Genomic DNA, 22300 nt, shown 5'->3' on the forward strand with positions numbered 1-22300 from the left:
ACACACTGTCTCAAAAAACCAAAATAAAAAACAAACAAACAAAAAAACATTATTGTGTATGTAAGAATTGTGGACACTGAATCATGCATGTATGGATATCAGGTTTTTCTCAGGGGAGGAGGTTATTTCTTTTCCATCTTAGGTTTCTGTGATTTAACATAGTACCTTATACCCATGGTGCCATTTGCTGGCCATCATGGGATTTTCTTTTTTTAACCTATTTTATTTTTTTGGTTTTTTAGACAAGGTTTCTGTGGAGCCCTGGCTGTTCTGGAACCAGGCTAGCATCAAACTCACAGAGATCCACCTGCCTCTGCCTCCCAAGTGCTGGGATTACAGGTGGGGACCACCACTGCTTGGCCCTCATGGGATTTTTAAAAATCTTGCTTCAATTCAAGTTCTCTGGCATGGATGATAATAAGTGTGGTATACTTGAGAGGAACTGAATAGGTCAGCCTGGATAGACAAGAGGGCCAGACCAGCAGTGGTAGCACACACACCTTTAATCCCAGCACTTGGGAGGCAGAGGCAGGAAGATCACTGTGAGTTCGAGGCCTTCTAGGTCTACAAAGCTACACAGAGAACCCCCGTTTCAAAAAAAAAAAAAAAAAAAAAAAAAAAAAGGATTATTTACAGAGCCCCAAACCTTAGATTAAGGGCAATATTGTTGAGGATAGCAAGACAACTACCAGCTGTTAAGAGCATGGCTGCTTGCTCTTCTATTTATTTCCAGCACATGCACAATGGCCTGCAGCTCCAATTCCAGGGGAAATCACTCTCTCTCCAGGCCTCCAATCCAAAAGACACACATACGGTGTAGAAACATACATGCAAATAAAACATCAATATACATAAAATAATTTTTGGGGGGGGTTTGAGACTGGGGTTCTCTGTGTAACAGCCCTGGCTGTCCTGGAACTCACTTTGTAGACCAGGCTGGCCTCTAAGTCATAGATATATGCTTGACTCTGCCTCAGGTGCTGGGATTAAAGACGGGCCACACCACTGCCCAGCCTCATAAAATAATTTAAAATCTTTTTAAAACTACAGTGGGGGCTGGGGAAATCTATTAGTAGTTACACTTGCCACCAACCAATGCCCCTCCCTCAATAAATCAACTACAACAAAATCACATGTATTACTGGAAAATAGAAAAACAATGCCAGTCAGTGGTGGCACATGTCTTTAATCTCAGCACTTGGGGAGACAGAGGCAGGTGAATCTTCCAGTTCATGGAGACACTGGTCTACAGATGGAGTTCTAAGGCAGCCAGGGTTACAAAGAGAATCCCTGTATCAAAAACAATGTCTTTAAATTTGAACTACATTAACTCAATCTAAGGTGATAAATCATTTTACTGTCAGATAACCAAGACTCCTACAGTCTACACCCAGAAGTACTGCAGAGCACATCTTGAATGAGGCCTAGCAGTATATATTAATCACAAACTAACAACAAGTAAGAATCGAGTAGGTAAATTAGTATCTTATGAGATTTATAGGTAACTGAATGGGTTTCAACCAAATTAACTCTGAAGAACTGGTAGGCATTGGTCAAGCATTTATATAAAATTGGCTGGCTATTCCAAATAATATTATCATTTATCAGTGGTGCTAACTCCTTTAGCTCTCTGAAAACAAACCCATCTCGCTTTATTCCCCCAAAGCTAAACACTTTCAAGAGTAGGGAACAAGGCCAGGCGTTGGTGGTGCACATGCACGCCTTTAATCCCAGCACTCAGGAGGCAGAGGCAGGCAGATCTCTGTGAGTTCGAGGCCAGCCTGGTCTCCAGAGCGAGTGCCAGGATAGGCTCCAAAGCTACACAGAGAAACCCTGTCTCAAAAAGAAAAAAAAAAAAAAAAAAAAGTTGTTTTTTTTTTTTTTTTTTTTTTAAAGATTCTTACTATGTAGCTTCTGCTGGCCTGGAATTCACTAGGTAAAGGAGGCTAGCCTAGAACTCAGAGATCAGTCTATCTCTGCCTCCCAAGTAATGGGATTAAAGTCCTGTGCCACTGTGCCTACTCAGTTTATAATTTTGAGAAATTACTGAGTATATAACAGAATTTACTTGGAGTGAATGACAATAAAAAACAGAGCACCTCCTAACCCACTTCCAGCAGAAGTACCTCCTTTTTAGGAGGAAAAACAAAACTGCCAGATATTTCATTGAACACCATACTTAAACTGGGCATTGGTGGTTCACGCCTTTAGTCTCAGCTCTCAGGAGGCAGAGGCAGGCGGATCTCTGTAAGTTCAAGGCCAACCAGGTCTACAGAGTGGGCTCCAGGACAGCCTCCAAAGCCTACAGAAAAATACTGTCTCGAAAAACCAAAAAACACACCATACTTGAAATTTTCCATAGGTTTGTGTGATTATGAATAAAAAAATCTTACCTTCATAGTTCAAATCTGTGATGCATTAGTTGGTTTTAAGCTCAAATGCACCACAACTGAAGCACAGCAGTTGTGATTTGCCTGGACCTTTTTTTGTTTTCTTCCTCATTTTTGTGTGTTTTGTGGTGGTGAGAATTGAACTTGAAATATTAATCATGCTAGGCAAATGCTCTACTATTGAGCTATAGCTCTACTCCCTTAACTTTTGAAATTAAGATTAATAAGCTTTAGATACAAACAATATAATCTAAATTGCTGGGCATGGTGTTGCATGCCTTTGAACCTGACTGTTGTTGGAGGCAAGTGGATCTGAGTTCAAGGCCAGCCTGGTCTAAACAGTGGGTTCCAGGACAGAAACCCTGTCTTGAAGAACCCAACAGTCAAGTGTTGTTGGCACACACCTCTAGTCCCAGCACTCATGAAGCAGAGGCAGGCAGCTCTGTGAGTTTGAGACCAGCCTGCTCTAGAGTTCCAAGACAGCTAGGGCTAAGCCCAAAAATAAGTAAATAAATCTAGATCACCACCTATTAAGGGGAACTAAAATTGATATCAATTCAACTATCCTTTAGTATATATTTAGTTGTTAATAACCTGGATATTAGGTCATTTAAAATTATGTATCTAACATGTAAATGCTATTAAATACAACAGTCAGGGTAGGAAGCTGAAGAAATTATCAACAAAAACCTACTCTATGCTATATTTTATTTTTCAGACAAGTTCAAGATGACCTTGAACTTGTAATGTTCCTTTTCCTGCCTTTCTCCTGAGTGCTGGGATTATAAGCTTATGCTTCTATACTGAGTTTTCACTCTGTGCTGGGGACTGAACCCAGGACATATCAGCCAAACACTCTACTATATCCCCAGCATTTGATACATTTGTAATTTAAATTTTTCTAGAAATGAGGTCAAAACAAAAACTTGCCTAATTTAATTTAGTTATACTAAAAATGTTAATGCCCACATGTAGTGGACCTAATTAATCAAGATTCTTACATTCTTGAAATCAGTGTTAGCTTATAATTATAGTGTATTTCAATTCAACCTTTGTTTTGTTTTGGTTTTACAAAGCGAAGTTTCTCTGTGAAGTCCCAAAATTCCCTCTGTAGACCAGGGTGGCCTCAACCTCGGAGATCCACCTGCCTCTGCCTCCCAACTGCTTCAATCAAAGGCTGTGCCACCATGCCCAGCTCGAAACTTACATTTTAAAAGTAGTTTAGTGGCTACCATGCTGCAGAATAAGCCATCAATTAGAGAAGGAAAGCATGCCTTATAAAGTAGAAGTTAAGTTTATTGGGCAGAGATTCTAACTAATAAATGGAGGTAATAATACCAGCAAAGACTTGCTCACTGGAACTTGTAGCTGCTCACTGAAGCTTGCAGTTACTAAGTTGGAGAAACAGATATGCCACATTTCAAACCAATAGATACTTTACCTGTGCGATGTTGATAAACAGCAGATATATTTATTTTCAATGTTATATTAATGCTGTACCTTAGCATAAAAGGACATTATTTCTAAGCTTTGTATTGGTTTAATTCTGTATTACCACATTCACATAGAAAACATCTAATGTCTCAACAAAGGGAACTTCTAAAACCTGCTTGGGTAAAAGGTACTTAAAAAACAAATGCCTTGGAAGTGGTGGCACATGCCTTTAAAGCTAGCATTCAGAAGACAGAAGCAGACTGACTCATCTACAGTGAGATCCCGTCTCAGAATGATGATTCAAGAAGGAAAACACAAGTTACTCCCAGCACCGTAGTTTGACCATATAAATCATTCCCACTAAGTTTTTATAGTTGAAACCACTGTGGAAAGTTCTGAATTTGTGTTGTTTCGTGAAAATAGGTATCCCTACATAGCCCATGATGGATTCTGACTCAAGATTCTCCTCTCTAAGCCCCGCCAAGTACTGGAACAAAGTTTGGGCAAAAGATCTCAAAATGAGTCTCCCTTTGTTTTTAGAAAGGTTTCAAAGGCACAGCAATTTTTGTGTCTTATAAACATTTCTACTTGATTTTGCAACACAGTCCTAATTATTTTATTACTCAAAAACTCATCCAAAAGGAATTTCCATGTTATATCTACCTTATTGAGAAAAGTATAGCCCTCATAGCAATAGGAATATACTTAATGCCACTGAACAATGTACTTCAAAAAAACGGTCAAAACTAAGGTTTATGCTAGATATAAAAGGGATGACTGAGGGGGCTACCTGAAGGTAGGGGAGGGAAAATGTGTGCAAGAAAAACAAGTCAGTTTTCACCATTTTCATTTGTTGGAAATTTACAATTCTCAACCACTCCTTAAGGTTACAATTAAGTCAGAACTTATTTACAAAAAAAAAAAGAAAACCTATCTCCTGTACTTCAGATACTTTGCTTTTCAACTCAGCTGCTATAAATACTCGTCTTGACAGTAAACATCCAGAGCAGCTGCAATTCAAACTGATACCATCTCTTTTTTTAATTTCAGTTATAAGACTAAAAAGAAATAAGGATAAACATTACATCTAAGGTTTTTGTTTTTGCTTTTTCGAGACATGATGTATGTAGCCTTGTCTATCCTGAAACTAGCTTTGTAGACCAGGGTGGCCTTGAACTCAAGAGATTTGCCTGCCTTTGTTTGCATCCTGAGTGCTGGCATCAAAAGTGTGCCACACCACCACCTAAATTTCACGCTCATACACACACGTGTTTAGCTGCTTGTGTACTTAATCCTCTTATCCACGTGAATAACTATACTGCCCTCAATTTAGTATTAAGTTTGCCTTCTAGTAACTCAAAATGAGAAATGAGCACCAGACATGGTGGTATACGCCTTTCATCCCAGCACTTGGGAGGCAGAGACAGGCAGATCTGTGACTTCAAGGCCAGCCAAGGCTACACAATGAGACTCTATCTCCAAAATTAAAAAAAAAAAGGGAAGAAGACACACGGAGCTTGAATTAATACCCCATAATATGGAACTTACTTTTTAAAAAGTAGATTGAGGAGCCGGGTGGTGGTGGTGCACGCCTTTAATCCCAGCACTTGGAAGGCAGAGGCAGGTGGATCTCTGTGAGAGCCTGGTCTACAAGAGCTAGTTCCAGGACAGCCTCCAAAGTCACAGAGAAACCCTGTCTCGAAAAACCAAAAAAAAAAAAAAAAAAAAAAAAAAAAAAAAAGCTAGCGCAGGACTACATAGTTCAAGGCAAGCCTGAGCTGCATAACCAGTCTCAATAAAGGAAAGAAAAACAAACTGGGCAGCTCTGTGAATAGCAGCCTAACAGAATTTAACTGTTCAAACTCAACTACCACCACTGAGTCTCATTCTGTCTGTCCCCCTCAACTGCTTAAATAGCACTATCTTTTTGCTCATTTCAGTTGCAAAATAAGGAAACTAAGTAGGCCTAATAATGTTCAGATTGTTTTCTGCAGTGGGAAACCTGTTTTACGGAGTACTCCCCGCTCACCTGAGTCAAGTTAGAGACCAGCCACACAGGTGTTTCTATGGGAAACTCTTGAAAGCTAAAGAACCGGAGCACTAAGATTTCATGCTGCTGAAACATTCGATGGTAAAATTGTCCCCTTTTGTCTCCGAGTAGTGCTTTGAAACTATATACATGACAAAGCCAAGCCATTCATTGCACAATGTAGGCCAGCGCTTGCACCATGTAGGGAGGGCATCACGGAACTCTCATAACGCATGCCACCTACCCGAGACAGAAGGGTGGGAGACACGTGCTTGGGCTGGGACCCGGCTCCCTTTTCAAATGTCAAGGGGCAAAGTTAGAGGAGTGGAGACCCAGCCGTAAGTGACTGTGGGTAAAGACGTCGATTCGGCAGCGCTAGGGTCAGGTATAGCTGGGGGGGAAAGGTGTCCCTAAGCACTTCCCCTAGAAGGAGACGGGGTCTCGACCCACACACAAAGAAGGCGCCACTGCCGCACTGCGCTCTGGTAGTCGTAGTCATATCCCCAAAGCAAGTGACAGCCAAGAAAGACAAGATCCTAAAAAAAAAAAAAAAGTAGGCCCTTCTTCCCGGCCTCTTCCAGCTGCACACAAAGGACCGCGCCACCACCCCCTCGCCCCTCCCGCCGGGACTTGTAGTTTCCTTTCCCCCAGCCAAGCCGCAGAGGGGGACGAGGACAGACTACAGCTCCCGGCAGCCTCTGCGCCCGAGCCCCGCACCCTCTGCCTCCATCTTGGCTGCGGCCGGAGACTCCATTTTCGCTCCCTCCCCCCACTTCAGTCACAACCACTACCACCACCACAAACACGCGCGTCTCCGGGCCTCAACTCCTCACTAAGCTTCCGCGGCCTGCCATGAGGCCCGGACGGTTGAACCGGGGACGAATGAGGAAGCCTGAAGTAGGAACTCACACTGAGAGCTCCCCTACCCGGAATTCCAAGAGTGCCCACCTTGACTCAGAAGTCTCACTCATTAGTCAGAGTCTCCTCACCTGTCCTTAGTCTGGCTTCTTGCTACCCCCCCACTGGACACCGAGGTCGTACTCACCCCAACAGCTCAGCGCCCCCTCTCCAGCGCCGCCATAAGCAGCACGGCCCGGTACGTAGGAATAAATCTCGCTTCTCTCGCGAGAGTTGCAGGCTCCGAGCGCGTGCACGGGAAGGTGGGGGGCGTGCTTAGTACGCTTGCGCGCAGGGGCTGAGTGACGCTAACGACCGACCAGCGCTTCTCCCCTGGCAAGATGGTAACTGCTTTTATAGTCAGCCCCCGAGTGCTGCCAGAGGCAATCTCGGAGTCTACTGGCTCTGCCGGGACCCTGTGGGCGGAGTGGCGAGTGACTGGAGGCGTCTCTGGTCTTCGGAAGCCCGCACAGGCAGGAAGGCCAGAGTAAACCTTGAGAAGGAACGGTTCTGAGGGCATATCCGGGAATGTCATGAAAAAAGGATTTCACTTTGCTCAGCACTAACCCGGGAGTCCTCAGACCGCAGTCTCTCTTTAGTCACCTGACATTCTTTCCCCTGCCTCCTACATTAGAATGGATTTCATTGGTTTAGAAGCAAGTTTTTAACAAAGTAGTTGTTGGAAAACCTTAACTGAGACCATTTGTCGTCCAGAAACTACAATGCTTCCAGCAGACAAAAAAATGAGCCAGGCTAACCGGGGAGTGAGTGGTGGCGCACGCCTTCAATCCCCACAGCCCTCAGGAGGCAGAGGCAGGCGGATCTCTGAGTTCGAGGCTAGCCTGTCTACTGTCTACAGAGTGAGTGCCAGGACACCCAGAGCTACACAGAGAGACCCTGTTTCAAAGAAAGAAAGAAAACGGGGGTTGGGTGGGGGCGGAGCAAGGCTGTAAAATCAGTAAAAGCAAAAAACTCTCCAAGCCACTTTATCTGTCCTTTTCAGTTACCAGAAGATATTTGTAGTATGCCAGTCTGAATAAATATTTAAAAGGCTGAAATCAGGGTAAACAGGTAGATCTCTGAAGGAGGCCAGTCAGGGCTGCACAGTGAAACCCTGTCTCAAAAACAAAAAAAACAAAAAACAAAAAAAAAAAAGAAAAGAAAAAAGAACAGTTAGGGCTATGTAGAGAGACCCTTTCTAAAAATAATAATAAAAATGAAAAGTAAGAGACTGAGTTGCTAACTCCTCTCTTTGCTCTATTCAACCTAGCTTTTCTTAATAAACCTACTCTGATTCTACTATAAAAATAATAAAAAACGAGAAGAAAAAGCATTGATGTACTTTGGTGGTCCTAGGTTCACACTGAAAGGAAAACGAAAATTTGATATGGTCCTGTTCTCAAAGAACGTTCAGCTAATCTTAAATAATCACAAAGCAAGTATAAAAGTGTAAGTGCAATATAGGAAAGATGTTCAGTATTAGAATAGATTACCTCCAGTTATGAGCAGTGATTCTTTTTGTATTGGAAATTTTCTCTGCTGCTCTGTTGCTGTTGGCGAAATCTATCCATGCCACAGTGAGAGCAAGTTACATTTTTAGTTTTAATTAACTAATTTAAATGCCTCTGATCTGCAAACCCCTTGCCCAAGGACAGATTGTTGGAGAAATGCTGGAGACTGTTGTTTATGGGAGAGAACAAGCCACATGTCCCCGTCCCCCGTCCCCCATCCCCCCCCCAAGTTTGTTTGATCCATGAACTGCACCGAATGTGCTTGATCACATACGGGCCAGAGGTTCACTTGCAGGAAATATGTCAGAATGTATGCTTGCCCTGAGTGGGCCTGATGGGAAATGCCTAAGCAGCTGCAAAACAACTGGGGCCATTTTTCTGGGGAACCAGAGATGGATCTGGCCAGAGACCATCTACCTGGCCAGTTTATTTTTATTTATTTATTTATTTATTTATTTATTTATTTATTTATTTGAGATAGGGTTTCTCTGTGGCTTATGGGGGCTTGTCCTGGAACTAGCTCTTGTAGACTGGACTGGTTTCAAACTCAGATCAGCCTGTCTCTGCCTTCTGAGCGCTGGGATTACAGGTGTGTGCCACCAACGCCTGGCTTACCTGGCCAGTATTTAAAGCTTGCTTCAAATTTGGCTTAAATTATGGTAGTTGTCTTGAGATTAACACCACTTCAGTTCCCTCTTTGATGTCTTGCTACACTTTCCTAAGCACAGATACTCAATCTATTATAATTATTAGTCTGTACCAGATAGTGATAGATACTAACTGCTGACACTCATTTTGCATCCCTGGTTGCTGATGGTGCTTGGACTAGACAGCTTTGAAAGGCTTCAATGAATAGTGCTGGGCAGTTGTTCATTGGATAGCAGAGGAGATGTTATAAATTGGGAGCTGGTGTGGTGGTGCATGCTTTGAAATTCCAGCACTCCAGAGATGGAAATCAGAATTCAAGGCTACATAAATTTCAAGCCAGCCTAAGGGTATATGAGAACCTGTGTCTCTCTATCCTAAGGGTATATGAGACTCTCTCTCTCTCTTTCTCTCTCTCTCTCTCTCTCTCTCTCTCTCTCTCTCTCTCTCTTACACACACACACACACACACACACACACACACACACACACACACAAATAAAACCCAGTGCCCTACTAGAGAACTATAGAATTTAAACATTTCAAAATAGCTGTTTTGTTTTATTTGCTTATTTCTTAAATACAGATATTTCTCCTTTCCTTGGCTACACATCGAGTATAAGAATTCTCATCTAATGTTAAAAGAACCAACTTGGGAGATTTAAGAAGACAAACATGGCAGCCAGTGGCCAGAGAAGAAAAATAAGCCCTAAGTCTGAACTGACTGAAGAACAGAAACAGGAAATCCGGGAAGCTTTTGATCTCTTTGATGCTGATGGAACCGGAACTATAGACATCAAGGAACTAAAGGTTGCAATGAGGGCTCTGGGCTTTGAACCTAAGAAAGAAGAAACCAAGAAGATGATGAGTGAAATTGATAAGGAAGGGACAGGAAAAATGAACTTCAGTGACTTTTTGACAGTGATGACTCAGAAAATGTCCGGGAAAGACACCAAAGAAGAAATTCTGAAAGCTTTCAAGCTCTTTGATGATGATGAAACTGGGAAAATATCATTCAAAAATCTAAAGTGTGTGGCCAAGGAGTTAGGCGAGAACTTGACTGATGAAGAGCTGCAGGAAATGATTGATGAAGCTGATCGAGATGGAGATGGCGAGGTCAATGAGCAAGAGTTCCTGCGCATCATGAAGAAGTCTAGTATCTATTAAGATCAGTGCTTCTTTTTCTACGTCAAGCACATGTGACTAGATTTAGTGCCTGCCATTTTGTGAAATACAGCTTTTGAGAACCCCCCTCCCCCAACCTCTGAGTTAACTAGCCGTGACCTTGAATCTTTTTTTGACTTTTGGAAGTTTCTTTGATATTAAGTTCTTTGTACATTTACCTTCTGACTAATTAAACAGTGCAGAACAAGAGCACATAGTGGGGAAAAGAGTCTGAAAGTGTGACTGCAGCCACTCCACTTTCCATTAGTTCACATTGCTTATGCATTTTCACATAGCTGCAAACACACAATGGCTTCTTAGATGTCCATGTAGCCATGTCACAATAAACACAAAAACTAGAATAAAATTGTTCTAGTTTTTAGTTGACACCAGAGTGCAGTTTTTTCCTCACATAAAACCCAATGAATGCTTGTTATGGTGTTTAGATATGTGTTAATGCCTTTGTTTTGTTTTAAAAATAAAAGTTTTCTTAATTTAAAAAAAACAAACCAACTTGGTCTCTTGTACTAGAAGCAAGGTCATATGAAACTGGACTAAAAGTAGAATTAGGTCTAGAAGCACACATTCAGAAATATCACAGCAAAGGGAAATGTTAAACATAATAGTGTCACTGTGTTCTATCAGTATAATCATCTGGATAAAAATAAGATAAATATGTGATTTCTAAAGTTACAGGCTTTAACCCTTTAACCCTTAAATGGTCATTAAACCTTATTCTGGGTGTGCCCCAATTCCTTTTATCAATTTGTATTTAACACAAAGTGTAAGTAAATCTAAACCCAGAAGTATAAGTTTTAGCTTCTGAGACAGGAGGATTGTGAGTTGCAGAACAATACCTTATCTCAGAGGGTGGTGGTGGGGTATCTTTGCCACATATCATGGTGGTACTACTCTAGAGAGGCTCAGACAGGCTGGTTACAGTAGGCCTAAAGACAGCCTGGGCTACATTTAAGTTCCAGGACAACCTAGGCTATCTTAAAAACAAAAGGTGGTGTCGAAAGCCTCTAAACCTTTAATCCCAACACTCGGCTCTAAGGCAGAGGCAGGCGGATCTCAGTGAGTTTGAGACCAGCCTGGTCTACAAGAGCTAGTTCCAGGACAGCTTCCAAAGCCACAGAGAAACCCTGTCTTGAACCTCCACCCCCACTCTCCAAAAAGCAAGCAAACAAGAAAAAAAATGAGTAATATGATTTGAAAATTTAAATGATTTGTTGTTTCTACAATTACAAGACATAAGTAGAAGTACCTTTCTTAGCCTTTTTTAAAGGTGAATTTTGAAATCAAAAGCTAAAAAAAGTAACAATCTTTTTATTATTTTTTTAAGATTTTTTATTTATTATGCATACAACATTCTGCTTCCATGTATATGTGCCCATCAGAAGAGAGTACCAGATCTCATAATGGATGGTTGTGAGCCACCATGTGGTTGCTGGGACTTGTCAGGACCTTTGGAAGAGCAGTCGGTGCTCTTACCTCCAAGCCATCTCTCCAGCCCCTTTTTATTATTTTTTAAACAATATAAATTCAAGAGGAAACTTGGAAAATCCTTTATACAATGGAGTAGTCATGGGTTTGGGGGAAATATGTAGCCTATGTAAGGAACAACTCAAAGGAAAAAAATGGATTAATTACTTTTGCTCATTTATCAGAATTATTATGTTCTCAAACTTAGACAAGGAAACTGGTTATGGCCATATGCTTTTTTTTTTTTTTTTTTTTTTTTTTTTTTTTTTTTTTTTTTTTTAGATTTTATTTATCATGTATACAACATTCTGCTTCCATGTATATCTGCACACCAGAAGAGGGCACCAGATCTCATAACGGATGGTTGTGAGCCACCATATGGTTGCTGAGAATTGAACTCAGGACCTCTGGAAGAGCAGCCAGTGCTCTTAACCTCTGAGCCATCTCTCCAGGCCCAGCCATATGCTTTCTTGTCCCTGCAATTATCAATAAGCACCTTAGCTCTGGAATCGAAAAATCAAAAGTAATTAGCTTTGTAAGAGTCAAATACACTGAGTGCATGCACGCTGCCCAAAAAGGGCTAGAGAGGGAATCAGAACCCCTGAAACTTGAGTCTAGCAAGTGCTTTGAACTGCTGAGCCATTTCTTCAGCCCCTGCAGATAGTTTTTTTGTTTGTTTGTTTGTTTGTTTTGAGACAGGGTCTCTTTATGTAGAAGTGGCTGTCCTGGAACTCACAAAATCTATCTACTTTTGCCTTCTGGTACAGTAATTAAAGGTATATGCCATCACACCTGGCTTATAGAAGGCTTTTTTTTTTTTTTTTTTTTTTTTTTTGGTTTTTTCGAGACAGGGTTTTTCTGTAGCTTTGGAGGCTGACCTGGAACTAGCTCTTGTAGACCAAGCTGGTCTCAAACTCACAGAGATCCACCTGCCTCTTTCTCCTGAAACCTGGGATTAAAGGCGTGCCCGACTAGAGAAGTTTACTTGAGTAATGGTTCACCAGGTGTTTTGTTTTTTTAGTCAGTTTTCCATCAAATGAGAAAAATTAAGTCAGTTGGGAGCCCTTTTTTTTTTCTTCAGTTTAATTTTACTCAACATTTTAAACACTGTTTTGTTCTGACATTATGTCATTCTTATGTGGGAAAGTTAAAAAGTGAAGTTCTTTTGTGAAACTGTGGAAAAGAGGTACACACTAGAGCAAAATTTCCCCTAAACCAATTGAGACTGAGGGTGGGGGTACACATCCTACCACTGGAGAGGTTGAAGCAGGAAGACCAACACTTCAAGGATATTCTCAGCTTCATACTGGGTTTGAAACCAGGCTGAGCCACAAAGACTCTGTTTCAAAATAAAACAAACAAACAAACAAAAAACGGGGTATGGTCATGTATGCCATTAATCCCAGCATTTAGGAGGCAGAGGCATGTATATTTCTCTGTGAATTCAAAGTCAGCCTGGTTTACAAGCCAGCCAGGGCCACCTCATGAGACAAAACAAAACAACAAGAAAATTGATGTAAATAATTATAATTTTCTTCTAGAACACTACCGTCCAAATATTTTTATTCCTTAACCAAAAAATTATAAGTCATATTGATAATAACATAAGAATGACACTAGCTGGGCACAGTGGTGGCCCATGACTTTAATTCCTGCACTGGGGAGGCAGAGGTAGGCAGATCTCTTGAGTTTGAGGCCAGCCTGGTCTACATAGTGAGTTCCAGGAAGGCCAGAGCTACACAGAGAAACTATTTGGAAAAAAAAAAGAACAAAGAATGACATTAATATGAAAATATTATCCAAGTGTGGTACAGCTACCTGCAATGCTAACACTTGGGGAGCTATGCAGGAAGATCTGGCATTCAAGGCTAGCCTAAGCTACAAAGCTACCCAGGGCTACAAAACAAGTTTCTGTAAAGAACAAAAATAATAATGTAGCCAGGCAGTGGTGGCACACGCCTTTAATAGTACTCGGGAGGCAGAGGCAGACGGATCTATGAGTTCAAGGCCAGCCTGGTCTACAAGAGCAAGTTCCAGGACAGCCTCCAAAGCCACAGAGAAACCCTGTCTCAAACTCTCCCCCCAAATAATAATAATGTAAGTAACAGTGTGAGGGAAAGAACACAAAACCTCAGCTTTGTGCTTAAAGAAAGGACTGTGTGAATGCACAGAACTGTTAACACCTTAAGGTAGTCACTGTGAGATTGTAGCTCAGAGAGCCAATTAACTTGATAAGAGGGTGGGGCAAACACGTTTACATTTATCTGTTCCTCTCCTCTGTGTGTGTGTGTGTGTGTACCGTGTGTGTACCTGAGCTCCTGCTGTGGGCCCCAGACTCGAGTGTTGAATCTTCTGGAGCCACAGTTACAAGCAATTGTGAGTCAACCGAAGCAGGTGCAGGTACTGAAGGAGCAAGTACTGAACTTGGGTTCTCTAGAAGAGCAGGGAGTGAGTGCTCTTAACTGCGGAGCCAGATTTCTGAAGATCCAATGTATATATTGGTATATAATGTAATATAATAATAAAGTGTTCATATATTTATAATATAACATTCTATATACTGTAGTGAGAAATCCATGTGTGTCTGTTTAAGGGGTAACAAGGATTTATTAAGATGAAAAAGGAAAATATACACTCACAAATACAGGATATGGTAAATCCAGTTGCGGAGTTCTTGGAAAGCTGGGGAGTGATCACCCCTGCTTTATGCCACCTGACCTGGTCTTCACCACCCAAGAGAGTATGAGCCCCTCTCCCTTTCCTCTTAAGAGGTCTCATGGGCAGGCAAGAGGCACTGCCTCTATCAGGCCAGATAGCCCAAGGTCATGGGCAGAGCAAATACCCACTACAATATACTATATATTTTATTTATTATATATTATTTTATCATATAATACATTTATTATAAATATATTTAAAATTTTTAAATATTAATACTATATATCTATTAAATATATTTATAAATATTTTGTTGTATGTTAATAGGGTAATATAATATATATGTTGTGTATATGCGTGCGCGCGCGCGCGCACACACCCACACAAACACACACACACACACACACATACACTTTTCTTTTTCTTTAGAGACAGGCTCTCTCTGAATAGTCCTGGATGTCTGAAACTCACCATATAATCCAGGCTGTCCTCAAATTCAGAGATCCTCCTGCCTCTGCCTCCAGAGTACTGGGATTAAAGGCTTGTACCCTCACAGTCAGCTCTAATATATTTTTAATGGAGCTCATCTTAGATCCTAACAAAAATCAGCTGTATTTATAATAAAGTATTATAAATACTTTTGCTATGGCCTATCTGGTCTACATGATCTGTAACCCATCTAACTCTCTAAGCCCCTTGTTCACTGTGATTTTTTTCTCTTACCATTTTGGCCCTTCCAACACTGCAAGTATATTCCTGCTTCAAAAGTCATGAATTTGCTGTTGCCTGGCCTGGGAAGCTTCCCCACATCATCATTTATCTGGCCTGTTCTCATCATTTAGGATTCAGCTCAGCTGCCACTGGCTCGATGTTTACAACAACCACTCTCCACAGCATTATTTATTTATTGTCTTCAATGAATGTTTCGCTACCCAAAACTAATGTATTTATGAATTTGTTTATTGCTCATCTTCATGAACTATAGCAAGAAGCTCAGCTTTCTGTGTGGTTCATCACTATATCATTAAAGATCATTTACACCAGTGACTTTCATATATAGTAAATAATAAATATTAGCAGAGTGAATTAAATTGTTTTACTGAATCTAAGGCTGTATTGATTGTGAGAATTATTTATGGATGATCAATAAGTATGTTGCCAGTTTTTACCCAGTGGTGGTGGTGGCAGCACATGCCTTTAGTTCCAGCACTCAGGAGGCAGAGGCATGTGGATCTCTGTTAGTTCGAGGCCAGAACAGAGAACTCCTGTCTCAAAAAAAAAAAAAAAAAAAAGAAGAAGAAAGAAAATATGTTGCCATTTTGACTGAATACTGTATTTGAATTATTTTGGTTTTGTTTTGCTTTGTAGCCCAGCTTGGCCTCCAACTCCCAATCTTCTTTTATCACCTCCTGAGTGCCTGACTCACAGGTGTGTGCTACCTCACCTGGCTGGAATTTATTGTATGAGTGTTGTGCTTGCCTGTATATGTGAAGCACTAGTGTGCCTGATGCCTGTAGGAATCAGAAAAAGGTATCAGATCTTTTTTGGGGGGTGGGTGGTGGGAGTTGAGATCAGGCTTTGTTGTGTAGCCATGGCTCTCCTAGAACTAGCTCTGTAAACCAGTCTGGCCTCGAACTCCTCCTTGCCCAGATCCACCTGCCTCTGCCTCCTGAATGTTGGGGTTAAAGACACGTGCCCAGCCAGCATCAGGTTTTCTGAAACTGGAGTTACAGATAGTTGTGTGCCACCATGTGGTTGCTGGGAACTGGACCTGGGTTGTCTGGAAGAACTGTAAATGCTCTAAACCATGGAACCATCTCTCCAGCCCTTTCTTTGTTACTTTTTGTTTGTTGGTTTGTTTTTCAAGACAACGTTTCTCTGTGTAGCTTTGTAGACCAGGCTGGCTTCAAACTCACAAAGATCTGCCTGCCTCTGCCTCCTGAGTGATGGGATTAAAGGTGTGTGCCACCACCAACGCCCAGCTCCTTTCTTACTTTTTTTTTTAAAGGATGTATTTGTCTACTTTTGTATGTATGTGCCCATATGAGTTTATGTAAACCACTTGTTTTCAGGTGCACACTGGATCCACTGGAACTGGAGTTACATGCAGTTTTAAGCCACCACTCTCCATGCACATGCATTGGGGGGGGGATAGTTGTACACTGTGAAAATGTATTGCTGTGATTGGGGTACTAAAAGCTGAATGACCAATAGCTAGGCAGGAGGGCATAGGTTGGACTTCAGAGCAGAGAGAGAACTCTGGGGAAAAGAAGGCAGAGTCACCAGCTAGACTGGAAGGAAGCAGCATGAGCAGTATGGAGAGATGAGGTAATGCGCCATGCAACAGAATGTAGATTAAAATAAATGCGTTAATTTAAGTTATAAGAGCTAGCTGAGACAAGCCTAAACTAAAGGCCGAGCTTCCAGAACTAATAAGAAGTCTCTGTGTTATTTGGGAGCTGGCAATACAGAGAAAGACTTATTTTATGTGTGTGTTTGTGTGACACCAGAAATAACCTCCTACATAGACACATTCCCCCTACCCCGCCCCGCCAGGGTTTTGTACCTCTGTTGTGATTATTCTACAGGACTATCTTTATGAGGAGGAAGAGTCAACACTGCTGTTAACCAAAGGACAAGAGATACTCCTTCCTTTACTACTAGGAATAAGACGTCATCTCCCTTGGATCTTCTGGGGCTGCAACAACTGCCATCGTCCAGACATATCATCGTCCAGAAACATCTCTGGCTAGAGACTTCAGATACAGACTTGATCAGGCCATGACATCTACACCTGAGAGCCTTGAGTAACTCCAGAGACAATGAGTTCTCTTGCTGGAGTTGTGCTCCAAAACCAAAGAACACTAGACCTAAGAACTGCTGAACATGGGGGACTTGCTTGATATTGGGTAAAAAATGTTGCTTCTATGTAAACAAATCAAATGTTGTTAAAACTAATGTCAACATCCTTAAAAAACTCCACAAAGAGCCAGGCAGTGGTGGTGGTACTCGCATTTAATCCCAGCACTTGGGAGGCAGAGGCAGAGGCAGGCAGATCTCTGTGAGTTCGAGACCAGCCTGGTCTCCAGAGCTAGTTCCAGGACAGCCTCCAAAGCCACAAAGAAACCCTGTCTCGGGGAAAAAAAAAAGAAAAAGAAAAAGAAAAACCAAAAAAGAAAGCCAAACAATATAGGCAAGAAAACACTGCAAACACACAAAGCCTTGTCAGAAATCAGGAATGTATTTGTTTTGAGGTAATTTTAAACCACCAGAGGACTCAGTTATGGGAACAGAAAACTCCCAGGAACACTTCAACCAGCTTTTCCTACCTTCACATAACAAAGGAATGTTTTTTGGAGTTGGGCAATTAACCTTGACATAATATAAATCAACTACAAAACCAGTCTGGGTTTCACCAGCCTTTTCGTTAATGCCCATTTTCTTTCTCAGGATCAAATTTAGGATTATACATTGCCTCATCCACAGTCCTCAGTCTAGGGTATTTCTTCAGTCTCTTCCATTTTTGTCTTTGTCTTAACTTTTTAGATGTATTTTATTTCTAGGCATGTGTGTGTATGAATGTCTTTACATGTATACTGCACATGCATGTGGGTGCTCATGGCAGCCAGAGGTGTCTGATCCCTTGGAACTGGAATTACAATTAATTGTGAGCTGCTGGATAGAATCACACTTGATTCCTCTGCAAAAGCAGTCTGCGCTCTGAACAGCTGAATGATCTCTCTAGGACTGTTTCTCAGTTCTTTGGAAGAATGCCAGTCATCATTGTCAATGTACCTCAATTTCGGTTTGTCTGATATTTTCTCTTGATGAGATAGAGATTATAAATGGTTATTCTATACCACATAATGACTTGTGTTAGGCCACCCATAGGAAGGTGGTTGTGTTATAACGGAGCCTAGTGATGTCCCAGGGTCATGTCTTTCTGGTGATGCTGGTGAAGATAAACCTGCAGTGCTGGTCCTGATAATGAAAATAAATGATATTGTTACCAGTTCATGTAGTAATCTGTGGTTTTGAACATTAGCATGCTGCTATTTATACAAAGCTAGTATGCCCTGTTGCATGGACAGCAGCTTCATATTTGTTTTTTTTTTTTTCCGTCCCTCAACTGTATTGAGAAGCTACAATGAGTTGTTACCACAGTTAGGGCAAAAGCCCCAGCTCCTAGGAGTCCCTCCAACTGGTCTCTCACGCTAGTCCCAGAAAGCCACTTCAAGAGAGCAAGCAGTGGGTAAAGTGCTTGTCACACAAGTTTGAGGACCTGATTTTGAATCCCCAGAACCCACATAAAAAATGACAGATGAGGTATCAACACAACTTTAATCCCAGCTCTTCTGTGGTGAGCTGGGAGGAAGAAAGAGGAGAGACCTTGGAAGCTCAGGAGCCAGCTAGCCTGATGCATACAGGCGGGAATAGGAACCTTGCTGCTAACAAGGTGGAAAACAAGTGCTGACACCTGAGGCTGTCCTCTGACCTCCACTTGTGCACTATGACAAACGGTGCCTGCTGCCCTCCCACACATGTACACATACACTCAAAACATAATTTTCTTTTGAGACAGGGTCTCACTATGCAGCCACCATGCCCTATAGTCGGATTTTTCTGTCCCACCAGCCAGCTCTCAAATAACTGCATGGAGACTTATTAATTATGAAAGCTCAGTTGATAGTTTAGGCTTGTCCCACTAGCTCTTATAACTTAAATTAACCCATTTTTACTCATCTATGTATTGCCATGTGACTTGTGGCATTTACTGTTCTCCTGCATGTCTTGCTCCTTCTCTGTGTGACTCTACCTTCTTCCCAGTGTTCTCTCTGACCTGAAAAATCCTGCCTAGCTATTGGCTGTTCAGCTTTTATTAAACCAATATGAATGACACATCTTATGGTGTACAAAAAGACTATTCCACAGCATTTCCCCAATTTTGTCTAAATAAACAGGGAAGGTTTTAACTGTAACATAGTAAAACTATCAACAATAAGAAAAATTATCAGGTAAGAATTACATTTACAATGTCCAGTCTATTTGTATTTGGCATATTTGGAGAAAATACTCCATTATCAATTCTATCTTGATGAGTCCAAAGTTCTGATTGATCAAAGAAGCTGTGAAGTGACCAGTGACATCCCCTCTCTCTCCTTCCTCCATTCAAAAGGGCCCACGAATCTTCCTAAGCCCCTCTTTACTACTTCCTGTTTTTCTAGATGTATTCTGGGTCCTCCAAAACCTCTATGGCTAATTCTGGTCAGCCAGTCACTAACTCTGCCCCCTGATCCAAGGTTAGACTTTATTGTTAGTTTCAGAAAGTGTCACAGTGCAATCAAAATATGCCACAACAAAAGATTTTTTTCTTTTTTTGTGACAGGGTTTCTCTGCATTGTTTTGCAGGCTGTCTTGGAACTCCCTCTGTAGACCTCACCCAGCCAAAAGATTCTTTTTAAAAGAGAGAAGTGCATTGGTAAAAGCAGTAAAGAAGCTTTATTCACAGCACACTCAAATAACGGAAAGTGGTTTTGCTGAAAAATGTTGATTTTCCACTTGGGCCCCTAGGATAAATAAAAGCAGGATAAAAACTGGGCACTACTGTCTTCATTTTTTTTAAATACAATTTTGATATGTGTATCTTTGCCTTCATATATGTTGTACAACATGTGTGTGCCTGATGTCTGAGGAGACTATAATTAGGTATTAGATTCTCTGTAGCTGGAGTTACAAACAGTTGTTAGCCACTGTGTAGGGACTGGGAACTGAACTTGAGTCCTCTGCACCAGAAGCAGGTGTCTTAACCACTGAGCCATCTCTCCAGTTCAACTTTGTGTGTTTCTTTTTTTTTTTTTTAAAGAATACTTGAGATTTAAAAAAAAAGATATTTTATTTTTAGGCTCGTCTAGCAAAGAGACAACAGTAGAGTCTCTTCTTTTTTTAAATTAATTTTTATTGAAATTAAAAACAATTTTATTTTACATACCAATCCCAGTTCCCTCTCCTTCCTGTCCTCCCATTCCCCCCACCAGTAGAGTCTCTTCTAAGAGGGGTGTGTGCATAATTTACAACCAAGTGTGGTTCCTCTGATGTCTGTGCTTGCCTGATTCAGATCTATCTTCAAAGCTCTTGCAATCATTTCAGAGCTCTACAGAGAAGAGAACCAAAAGCAAGGATCGGGGTTTCCGTGTTAGACTAGACCAGCTGGCCTTGGTCTCATTCACAATTGCAGAACTATGTTGGCCGTGGAATCAGGGATGCAGAACTATGTTGGTGCCAAGAAAGTCTCTACTGCTTTCAGTCCTTTTTTTTTTTTTTTTTTTTAAGATTTATTTATTTATTATGTATACAGTGTTCTGTCTGCATGTATCCAGGCCAGAAGAGGGCACCAGATCTCATTTCAGATGGTTGTGAGCCACCATATGGTTGCTGGGAATTGAACTCAGGACCTCTGGAAGAACAACCAGTGCTCTTAACCACTGAGCCATCTCTCCAGCCTCCAGTCCTTTGTTTTTAAGGTGTTTGTTAATCAAGCCTATAGTTTCTGGGGCCCAAGGTAACTGTCAAAGAGGAAGAATACATGAGGGCTCAGAAACAACATAGTTTCAGAAATAAAATGCAGCTAATAGTATCATAAAATGGAATTAATCTAGGTTAGTGACTGGGGCCTCCTTCCAGTCTCCATTGTTACTGGGAGTACATACCTAATAATCCCAGTATTATAGGCTGAGGCAGGAAAAGCATGAATTCAAGGCCAGCCTGAGATACAAAGTGAGATATTGTCTCAAAAAGAAAAATAGTTCAGGCATGGTAGCACTTGCCTTTAATCCAATACCAAGGAGGCAGAGGCAGGCAGATCTGTATGAATTGAAGGATGGCCTGGTCCACATAGAGTTTCAGGTCAGCCAGGGCTATATGGTAAGTCTCTGTTCAAAAAGAATAAAAAAGCAAAGTCAAGCAGAAATTGTCACTGCTAAGATACAATTTCATTTCTGTGGTATGGGAGTAGGGCCAAAGATAAGTTCTGTTACATAACTATTGACCTATACCACCTAGGTTTGTGTAAATACACTATATGGTGTTTGCACAATAACTAAGCCACTAAACTGTCTCAGAAGACCATCTTCCTCTCATTAAGTGGTTTATGATGACATCTGGAGAAATACTACAGATGTCCTCATTACACTATACCTGGAGTAGAAGGTATTAAATGTATTGCCTAAGTCTTTTGGGATCTGTTGGGATTTTCTATCATAAAATTACTATTTTTACCTTGGTAACTGAAGATTGATGGTGGGTAATACCATACTGTCCTCCACCCTCACCCCTGTGCTGAATTAAATACCCATTCAGAACCTTAGACTGGGACCTTATTTGTGTCTTTGTAAAGAAGCTTGATTTATACTGGATTATGGTGGACTTATCCGGTACTATTGACCTTAGAAAAGCAGATTTCATTTATTTTTAAAATATTTGAAATTGACAATTTCATACATGTTTATATGTCTTGATCATATCCACAGCCAACTCCTCCCTCTCACTCACCCGAAACCTCACCTCCCTGCCCACTGACATCCTGTTTTCATGTCTTTTTTTGTTTTTGTTTTTTTAAATAACATGCTAAGCCTAATTCATTCTGCCTATGTGGGTATGGGTGTGAGGTCATTCATAGGAACATGGATAGCCTAAAAGCCCGGGAAGAAAAATAATGTCACCTCCTTTCACAGCCACCAACTTCTACTAGCTCTACAGCTAGGGGTTTCCTCATAAAACCCTCTCATCCATGTTGAAATGTTAGCTGGTTTGATTCTAAGCAGGTCTTATGTAGATAGCCAAGTTGTGAGTTCAGTCAATATCATTTCTGGAAGACACCAGTTCACAGCACCATTCTCTATCTTTGTCACTTACATCCTCCCCCCCCCTTATGTAATATTCCCTGAACCTTGAAGGAGGTGGGATCAATGTCACATTTGGGCTGAGCACTTCACAGTCATTTATTCTTGCCACTCCAATCAGTTACGAGTCTCTGCATTAAATGATTCCCATGCAAAAAGTAGCTTGTTTCTATTGTGATAAAACACCAT

At 41.2% G+C, this 22300-nt stretch overlaps 2 protein-coding genes across 3 annotated transcripts in view; one reads left to right on the forward strand and one right to left on the reverse strand.

The window, feature by feature from the left end:
- The window catches only part of Csde1 (cold shock domain containing E1), a 36397-nt gene extending 29343 nt beyond the window's left edge, over positions 1-7054 (reverse strand). For both annotated transcript variants that reach the window (XM_035451198.1, XM_027393823.2), the window contains exon 1: positions 6899-7054. The gene's annotated coding sequence lies outside the window, so the exon portion shown is untranslated. The remainder of the gene's footprint in view (positions 1-6898) is intronic.
- LOC100753513 (centrin-2-like) lies at positions 6997-10457 on the forward strand. The gene is made up of 2 exons (XM_035451199.1): positions 6997-7094; positions 9493-10457. Exon 2 carries the CDS (start codon positions 9582-9584, stop codon positions 10071-10073), a length of 492 nt encoding a protein of 163 aa, XP_035307090.1. The 5' UTR covers positions 6997-7094; positions 9493-9581; the 3' UTR covers positions 10074-10457.
- Positions 10458-22300: the final 11843 nt, after the last annotated feature.

This window comes from Cricetulus griseus (assembly GCF_003668045.3).
Source record: "Cricetulus griseus strain 17A/GY chromosome 1 unlocalized genomic scaffold, alternate assembly CriGri-PICRH-1.0 chr1_0, whole genome shotgun sequence".
NCBI lineage: Eukaryota > Metazoa > Chordata > Mammalia > Rodentia > Cricetidae > Cricetulus > Cricetulus griseus.